This window comes from Nicotiana tomentosiformis, chromosome 6, assembly GCF_000390325.3.
Source record: "Nicotiana tomentosiformis chromosome 6, ASM39032v3, whole genome shotgun sequence".
In the NCBI taxonomy this organism is placed as follows: domain Eukaryota; kingdom Viridiplantae; phylum Streptophyta; class Magnoliopsida; order Solanales; family Solanaceae; genus Nicotiana; species Nicotiana tomentosiformis.
This window is the reverse complement of record NC_090817.1, coordinates 61025863-61036093: the sequence shown is the minus strand read 5'-3', so window position 1 is coordinate 61036093 and position 10231 is coordinate 61025863. Positions and strand designations below refer to the sequence as shown.

General features: G+C 35.4%; 1 protein-coding gene across 1 annotated transcript; it reads right to left on the bottom strand.

The window, feature by feature from the left end:
* Window positions 1–1635: 1635 nt before the first annotated feature.
* On the bottom strand, window positions 1636–5048 carry LOC104108309 (uncharacterized). The gene is made up of 2 exons (XM_009617310.4): window positions 3669–5048; window positions 1636–1918 (listed from the first exon to the last, which is right to left on the bottom strand). Exons 1-2 carry the CDS (start codon window positions 4742–4744, stop codon window positions 1867–1869), a joined length of 1128 nt encoding a protein of 375 aa, XP_009615605.1. The 5' UTR covers window positions 4745–5048; the 3' UTR covers window positions 1636–1866.
* Window positions 5049–10231: the final 5183 nt, after the last annotated feature.

The window sequence follows — 10231 nt, the reverse complement described above, 5'->3', positions numbered from 1 at the left end:
TGAGCTTGCAACATTTTGAAAATCATAAGCAAGCTGACGCCGTTTTCCTCGACGTTATGGGTATCTCGAGCTGCAGACTGAGTGCCACCATGAATGATATTTTCAGGTTCAGAATGTAGGTTCGCCTCAATGGCCACATGCAAATTGATATCTATCGGCACTTCGATTCGAGCTCCAACGGCGTTGGCAAATGGTCTTTCGGTACTGGGTGTCAAGTTGTTGTTCTCATCTTGAAGACCACCTTCGTTGTCGATAGGTAAGGCCATTTGATTGGTAGTTAGTCGGTGCTAATCCGAAATCCGAGATACTTTCGAAAACAAGCGCAAAACGATATATTTTTGCAGATTCGTATCAAATAACCACTGTTATTCTTAGCCCCACGGTGGGCGCCAAACTGTTGACCCGAAAAAATAGATAGAGTTGAATTTGTACGTAGTTCTAAGGATATGTGATATAGATTAATACAAATCGTAAGGATAAATAGAAATATCAAATATGGATTCCAAAGAATGCAAAATAAATAAGGTTGTAAAGGAGATGATTTTTAGAACTAAGCAAGATGAATCAATTTACGAAGCTTAAAAGAATAACTCTTGAATATAGGAGAATATGGTACTTGAATTACAATGTAAGCCAAAAAAAAAACTGCCCTCTACAGAAATATAGCCATCCTATTTATAGTGGAGGATCCTACTTTAGACATAATTAAAAATATATAGTGGAGAACCTATAATAAATCAACTTTTCCCTAATTTTCGCCGAGATTCTCTCCCTTAGTGTGTTTGTAACGGCTCTTGTCTGTGAGCTCGAGCTCGATCGGCCTCGGTGCTGGTCGGTATTGCTTCTAGAACTCGATATGGACTCGGGATTAGGTGATGATTCAGACTCGATCCCGGTTGGCCTCTGCCCCTTAAGCTCGAAATCATCTCATCATAGTTCGATTCGGACCCGAGCTCGATAATGACTTTGAACTCAGTGTTTGATCTATACCCGAAATCTGAAGTTTTGTTTGTTCCACCTTTGGAATCCATCTCGATATTACGAAATCTTTCTTTGATCCATTATGTTTCGATCCCGATCAATCGTACGAAAGTCAAAATCTATTTCGACCGTATATACACAACTCACGTAACTATAATTAATTTGAGAACATACTCTGATCTTTTATATAACAGAATCGATATACATGTAAGAGTTTGTTAATACAATCTTACTAGCACAATTAAGTAATTTTATAGGAAAATTAATGAAATATCTTGTCTTGAAAACTGATATCAGCATCATCAGCCTCTTATAAGGAATATTTATTATAGAATTGCTTTTCCCTATCTAATTTTTGCAATAGTTTAGGGGTTATACGTGCGAGGCACGTGACATAAAGACTAGTATATATATATATATATATATATATATATATATATATATATATATATGCTAAAAGGAGAAAAAGAAAAGATAGAATTGACGTTTTAGACCCGAAAAGGGAAAGATTAATATGGTTTTCCATCGCTGGAACTTTTTTCCATATTGAGACCAAATTGGTTCGCCATTTTATACTAGCAGGTATTTTTTCTCTGAAGCTATGGACATTTGCTAAGTATCAGGAAAAAATATGATTTGTACAATTGGAAAAGATGGCAGAAGGAAGTGCTGAATATCAAACCGTATGCTGTAACACATTTTCCTCCGAGGAGTAATAAATATATCAACGAGTGTAACTTACTAAATAACCCCCTCTATGCTGTGATGAACCAAAGCATTTACACACTGAAATCGTCAAAAATGCCCCCACTCATCTCTCTTGAAAAACAATGACTGAAAGAGACCACGATGTCCTTCACCTGTCACCATGGCCTTTCCTCATCGCTATAGATTTTGATCATACACCCTCTTCCAGTTATCGTTAGGACGTGCTGACCTGCAAGTAGCAAATTCAAAATTTAGAATCGGTGAGGTTCTACGTATTATTTTAAATGTATTTCATTCAAATTAATGTGATTATATTTGACTAGCATGGAACTTAAAAAAGAAATTAAGATTTTTATAATCTATGGTCTTAAACATTTGTGATCATATATAAATTTAAACATAATAAAACTGCTAAAATGGAATGTTTAAAGTTAATAAGTTGTTTCCAAATATACATGTATGTCATTCTCTTTTAATCGACACTAATAAAGAAATAATGACATACAACCCATTTTGATTTTCCTCCATACATATAATCAGAACTAATATAATCCAAATATAAATTAAGTGCAGGGGATAATGTCTAAATGTTCCATCGACCGTATTAAATATCTTAATTTTACCTTCTAATATACTTTTGTTCATAAATTGGTCGTTGGTAAATGTCTTAATCATACTTGTCCTTAACATTAAGGATTTAAGTGTAGATTATATGTCAAATTACTTTGGGATAGAGGTCCAAATTTACACTTCTATATTTTACTAGTATGGACTAAAATTACCTTTCATTATATTTCAAGTTGTTTTGTTCAAATAAAAACAAATACAATAGTATAATTTACTAATGGTCAGTGTTTTAAAAGGCATTTCTGGGATTCGCTCGGGGCTCGCCCCTGGGCGGGGCACTTGCAAAATGCCCTGGGGCTCATTTATGAGGCTTAGTTTTGTGAGGCTTACGCCCCAAGCGCCAGACCGTGCGCCCTAAACACGCCTAACACCCAACGCTCGGGGCTCGCCTAACAGTTCTAACGCAAATCACGTGTCGAATTTCCTAATTAATATAGTTGACCTTCAAAATTCTTTAACAAATTAATGATAAAAGTTATATTCATCGATAGAAATATGAAGATTGAGCATAACTCTAATAATGAGACATAGTATTGTGAATTTATATCTTCACTTGTTATTGGTCGTGTCTTAGTTCATTTGTCCCTCCTTGTTATACACTTTTATTAATTTGATATCTTAAACTAATTTGTATTTATTCATGAAGGAGTAATATTTTAATTATCGTACTAATAAGATTTTATTAATTATTTACCTTTAGGAAGGTAAAATGTGGAGTTTGATCATTTTTTTAAAAGAAATTATAAGTTTTTAATTATTTAAAAGTTAAAGACGTTATACGTGATTTGTATGCATTGGTTATACTTAAGAATCATACTAGGTATTTATTTTCTATGAGTTCCTTTAGTTTTCTTTTAATTTTTAACTTTTAATTTATATTTTATATTTTTTAATGTTATTATGTTATTTTATTAATTTATAAATTAAAATTTTTAAAGATCCATGGGGCTTACGCTCCCCCCGGCCTCCAGGCTTACGCATCACCCCATATAAGGTAAAACGCTCCGCCTCATGCCCCCGCCTTTTAAAACATTGCTTGTAAGTAACGTATAATAAATTGTTTGACTAGTTTTTTTGTGGGGATGGAGCATATATATTTTACATATTTATAGTTTTTTTTAATTTTTATTTAATTTTACATGTTTATAAATATTTACTGTTATTATATTATTTTATAAAATATTAAAAATTAAATATCGATGGAGCTTAAGCCCCGTGTTTTGGAACTTACGCTTCGCTTAAGCCCACGCAGTGCTAATGGTAAGGTTATAGATGAAATCAAAGTATACATATCAAGATGGTTTTTTAATGTCGACTGGGCATGCTGCGTCTACTCTAAATCCACAACTGACCTGTTTCTGGGACTCCAGGGGCAACATGCACCACCGGCAGCTAATGCATCCGCAATTGGCTTGATTACCAAAATCACCTCCCCAATCACCACGCACCACGCAACCGCAAGGTCCATTGCCAGGACAGCATATCCATGTGTAGGATCCTCCGGCGCCCACAACGGCGACAATCCTAAGCAAAGTATCTGCACTGGCAACAATATCATGAACGATGTGGCAAGCATGTTCAACCGAACCCGAATTTTCTTGTTGATCACAAACGCCACAACCCTCCAACATGACAACAAAAATGCTAACGAATAAGCAATGCTGAATGCTCCAAACACAATGCAACTGAACAAAGGGTAGGTACAAAGCACCGACTTGTTCCCTAAAAGATCAGTCGAAAGGTAAGAACTTGCATGCATAAATGTGGGCAATTGCGCTTCCAATGGCGAGAAGAACACGAAGAACGATTGTAGCAGAAGAATCGGAGAACAGGCTAAGCAAACAACAGCAACACCCCAAGTTCGAAAAGGATTTTGTGTCTTGATCGATTCGTTGACCAAAAAAAGAAGGGTAATAAGGAAACCAGGCTCGAAGATTCCCAATGAGAGAACCACGTGAACCTTACAAAGATCAGCCTGTTGATGAAGGGACAAAGATGGTAAAAAAGGGTAAAGATATCTCCGTCGAATAAATGGTAAACGAAGCACTTCGTTTACACCCCAAAGAGAAGCGAAAAGCACGAGGAGCAATCTCACGGCCCAAAGAGAATTGAAATTCTGAAGATGAGGTAACTGACGTGATCGAATACGAAGGTGGAAGATAAAAGCGAATGAAAACAGAGAAAGGAGAAGAATACCAAGAACAAAAACAATGGTGGAAAAATCAGAAGCGCCGTCTGCGATTGGAACTGCTGGAATGAGGACAGTGGGTTTTGAAGTTGGATCTGTTAATAATAATTCGAATTGGGAAGGGGAAGGAGCAGGGGATGAAAAGGGCGAAGCTGAAATTAAGCGTGAGAAAGAGGAGGAGGAGGATGCCCCCAAGCCATTGGCATCAAACGGAGGGGACGAGAGGAGGAGCTTTCTCATCGGTGGATGATGGCGGAGGACGTTGAAGTCCCGGCCGCCGTGCCGGCGACGGAGGTGATGATGAAAATGGGATTATTTGGTTAATGAACAAGGAGACTCGGAATAATTGCATAGTTTTTTGGGGGGAGAGAGAAGAGAGAGAGGGGAAGGGAAAGGTTGTGAATTTTCTCCCTCTTCTTCTTCTCCCAACCGACGGTAAAACAGGGTGTTTCGCAAATTAGAAGAGATTGCGTTTGAGAGAGAGAGAGAAACAGAGGAAAGAGAGAGAAAGTTGGTGGGGGGATTTTGTGATATGGCTCCGAATAGTCCGCAGTTGTGCGGTTGTCCTGATTTTAACTACCTTTGTTCTTTATAATTAGTACAAAATTATAATTAGTACAAAATAGAACTCCATCTAGTGCGAATTATACCCATAGTATAACACTAATTAGCTGGAGTTTCCCTGGAATTGATCAATATGATCAAGAATTGGTCTTTAATTGGAAATTTTCGTATCAAAATAGGAGTTGTTGCTACTTTGTAGGGGGGGGGGGGGGGGGATTTTCTTTTGATCTTTACCTGAGCTGTTTTTGAATTTGTTGACTGGGCTGCCTGGTTTTCTTTTCCATTAACATATTCATCATTAACCAAATAAATAAGAAGTTGATGATTTAATTATTCCAAATGAATTGTCCAAGTGGACGACTGCTCCTCGACTCACTTATTAGCTTTTCTATGTAACAAAAAAAAGAAGAAGCAAGTAATCACCCGTCATGACCGTAAGACATGATTGTTTGGTTACTTAAAAAATAAATGTTTCAGAGAAATAGAGTAATTTTTCAATTTAGTATATATTATATCTTTATTAATTTGTTCTGAAAATAAGAACATCTTTTTATATTTGAATATAATTTAACTATAAACTTTTATTTTAATCCTTGATAATATGTTTTATAGCAATAAGTTCTTCAATCTCTCTTTCTTTGTTATTATTTATTCAATTAAACTACGACATACAAATTAAAATAAAGAAGTAATCTCCTTGAAAAAAAATAGTTGTTGCCCTAAATCGCACACGCAATCAAGTAATAAAGAGTGAGTAGAGTATCATTCCCACGAGGACTTGTGATCAATTATTAATTAAATCAAGCAAATTCTAATTTATCGAGTCAAGAACAAGTTCAAGGTGATTTTTGTTTAGTTAATTCTACTAACTAGAGTTTCTATTAAAAGAATAACTAATTAACTAGCAAACTTAGCACAAAAATTTTAATTCATTGAAAAATAATATTCTAGGGTCATGGTTATGTGACAATCCTGTTGAATTCTTCAGTCGACTCGACTTATTAATTTATCTGGGTTATTAACCTGTAAGGACAACAATACTCGTAGAAATTTGATAACTTCTACTTGTCTATTCAATTCATTTTAAACCCTATATTTCTATGATATTAGACATAAAAAGAACTCATTAGAAATTTCTTGCACAATTGGCTAAGCACAACAAATAGGTATATTTCTATTTGTATTCACAAATCAATTTGCCAATGACTAGGTTCCAGATCGCGCTATATTACTCAAGATTCATATATAGTATTTCACTATTAGCTAAGCAGAAAAATAATTAGGCTCAGGATATGAATAAACAACTCAGTATGATAAATTAAATAGTCAAATCAATCTCTGAATATTAACATTCATGTAAAACAATAACTCCAGAATAAATAAATTTAGCCATACATAGTCATGGTAGCAATCTCAGTAATTCCCAAGAATACATACAAATCAATAAAAGTAGGAAAAAAGAAGAACTCAATATGAGCTCCACGGCTTCCGATCTCTGTGATGGCTTTTCTCTGCTTCCAAGTGTATTAGATAACCTAAAAGCTGCATTTTCCTTTATATATTGCATACAAAAGTCGTGGGCTAAAGTTTTTTCTTTTCTTTTTTCAAGTCAGCTTCAGGGATTAATGCTAAGATGGATACTTCGCGTCCACTTCAGCTTGGAATTTTCAGCAGCGGATGCTAGGGTGGATGATTCGCATCCAAGCCTTGTTCCTTCAACCCTGACGTGCCCAGGTGTGGATGCTAAGCTGGAGGCTTTCTTGAGACTTCGCTGCTAAGGCTGCTAGCTCTCCAATTCGCATGCTAAGTTACAAGCAAAGCTTGCACACTATGTTCCTATAATTGAAGTATATTTTTATATTCAAAATTTCTAAACCACCACGCACAACTCAGTTAGTATAAAAATTAATAATCAATATAGTTGGGTATATTCAACATAAAATAGCACCAAAAAGTGATCAAACATGAGTGAAGTAACATTTAAACATAAAAAATTATACCCAACATCACCACCCTACAATTAAACTTTTATTCGTCCTCGAGTAAAGAATAACTAACATAAAGTTGATGAAACAAAATTAAGCTCTTCTCTCAGGCCTCAACTACCAAATTTTCAATTAAGCACATCAATCTCATAATTAAGCCATAGTTTCAATTTAAGCTCAAGCACCCCCATGACTTTAGTTGATACTAATTAGACCCTTGCATATGTGTCCTTTAATTCATTTCCCCCGTAATCAAAACATGTCAAGCACAATATTGAATAGTTCAAAATTATCAAATAGCAAGTTCGGGACATCTCAACCTTAGAAACTGACTCCCTAACATAATTTCTTCCGGGTCAACTTACTTATTCTGACTGAAGAGCCTAATAAAGTTACCTATCTATCATGAAATATGTTCCCTCACAAAAAAAAAGAGATAGTCCACACACTCAAATAAAATTCGAATGTAGTTGGGCTTCAAATAACGGAAGAGATCGCTCACTCTCTCAAAGAAGTTCACATGCGCACAAAAGGTACCATATGCTTGCCCATTAGGTAAGTCTCTACTAATGTAGGCATGTTCAATCTAAAATCAACTAGGACTTTTTAAGTGTTGTTATGTAGGCTAAGGGATGAGTAGGATAAATATGAATAATAGTGACTAACCTCTCCCCCCTCCCCTGAAGCACTTTAATGTAATGCAATAATTTAATTCAAGCGCAAAATTGTAATAACCCAACTTTGAATACCTTTATACCAGATCACTCCAAAGTACTTCCTCTTTCTTTAAGCACTTCATGCATGTACAAATCACTATCCAAGAACATGCAATACAAAACTTTTTTTCTTCTTTTTTAATTTTTTTTTTGTACATGTATATCTCTTTTTTTCTTTTCTCTTAGCTAATGAAAATAGTATTCCTAAACAAGTGCATCCATCTTCCTATATTTGGTTCCACTCAAAAGGTACTCATGTTCTCTCCTTACTTCTTTTTAGCGCTTATTATGGCTATTAAAGTGCTTTTAGAGGCAAAAAGGTTCAAAAGAGTTAGTTAAGAACAAAAAGATATAGGCTTTGAATGTGAGTACCAAACAAAAGGCTCATAAGCTCAAAAGGGCTGATTAGGGTTGATGTTAACAATGATAGTCAATACGGCTCAAACAAGTCAAACAAGGCCCAAAATTATTTTTTTAAACCGAGCAACACCTAGAATTTCGCTTCGAATCACATGCTGGGCAAGTTCTAGACTTAATTGCACTACATGGAACTACACACAAAAAGCTCACAACCCTGACACATGACTCAATCAGGATGGCGGCCAAAATTTTAATACACAAGGCACAACAGTAAGCACAAGAGTTAAGAAAATGAGCCTAAACGTTACAAACAAGCTATTTATTCTTCAAGGCACAGATAGTTCTCAAAAAAATAAATTACATGGGAGTTTATAATCCACATGCCTAGGCCTAACTCTAATGGTATCAAATAAATCACGAAGTATGTCGAATTTAGTCCGACTCTTTATATTCTACACTACTCTAAGAAAAAAAGTACCAGGTTCAAAAGTTCATACCTTGGAAAAGAACCGATGCCCAAAGAAAAACTAAGGAGAATTATTATCTAACTAAGATTAATTAAAAATAAAAGAAAAATATTTTTAATTTTTTATTAGATCTTAATCCCTCAAGAAAGCTGTACAAGAAATCTATCATCCGGAAAAGTCCCAATTTTTATAATTTTTTTTTCCTTTTTTAGTGTTTTTCAAATTATTTTTTTAAAGCAACCACTAAGCTATGAAAGAGTACTATAACTAAGGTAAAATAGCAAAGAAAATTACCCAGATAATTTTTTCACCCCGTACTTAACATTGTGCATTGCCCTCAATGCACACCACAAAATAACAAGAGGGTAAAAGAGACTCCTTGAAAGGCCAAAGGCCGAAGCAACAACAACTCACGGGGTATTAAGACTTCTTCAAAAAGCACTTGTCTTGTGTGTGGGCACCCCACACTTATTTTCGGCCATCTGCTTATGTTTGCACACGTCTAATGGCTTTGATTCTCTGCTTCTACTCCTATAAAATAAAAAATAACACTATAAAAATAACACAATAAAAAATAAATAAACAAAAATATTTTTTTTATAAAAAAAGTAAAATTGGGTTGCCTCCCAATAGGCGCCTTCGTTATAGTCGTGGAAAGACAATGCTACTCTGTTCAGACTAGACGCTTTCGCTTCTTCCTCTTCAGATGGAATTTAGCCTTTTTACACACTCTAAGAAGATCTCCTCTTTCACTCCTGACTCTTTTCTCAATCACCTTCACACACTCAGCTTGCGACATCACCTCTTCTAGCTAAGCTTTCTCATATGGATCACTACAATTCACATAAGGACTATGCTCTATCCCCTTGGATTCCACCACAGTAATCATGCATAAGTCCTCATAATGCTTAGGGAGCTTAAATGCCTTATACACATTAAAAGTGATTTCTTCATCATGCACTCTCATCTTCAACTTTACTTCCCTCACATTAATAATCTCTCCACCTGTAGCTAAGAATGGTCGTCCCAAAATAATGAGCATTTCCTCATCTACCTCATAATCTAGAATAATAAAATCAGCAGGAAAAATAAACTTTCCTGCTCGGACTAACACATCCTCAATAATTCCTTCCGTCATCAATAGAGACCTATATCCCAATTGTAAGGTGATTGTAGTAGGTCTAAGGCCCCCAAATTTGAGTTGTTTGAACACAAACGATGGCATCAAATTTATACTATCCCCTAAATCACACATGGATCTACCAACTTCTTTTTTCCCAAAAGAAAGGGGAATCATGAAACTCCAATGATCCTTCTATTTAGGGGGAAGTTTACTCTGAACTATCGCAGTGTACTCTTCAGTAAGTGCAACTATTTCAAACTCTGTATGTATTCGCTTGTTTGCTATAATATCTTTGGGATACTTAGCATACCTAGGCACTTTCTGCAAATCCACCAAAGACAAATTAATACGAATTTGGTTGAGTATATCTAAAGAATTCTTATACTTAGCATCATCTTTTTGCTTCTGCAGTCTTTGAGAATATGGAGGTGGTGGCCTTGTAACAATCATTTGCTCTGATCTTTTGCTCTCTTTCTCAATCTCCTCAACTGGATCAGGAACCAATTCGCCTT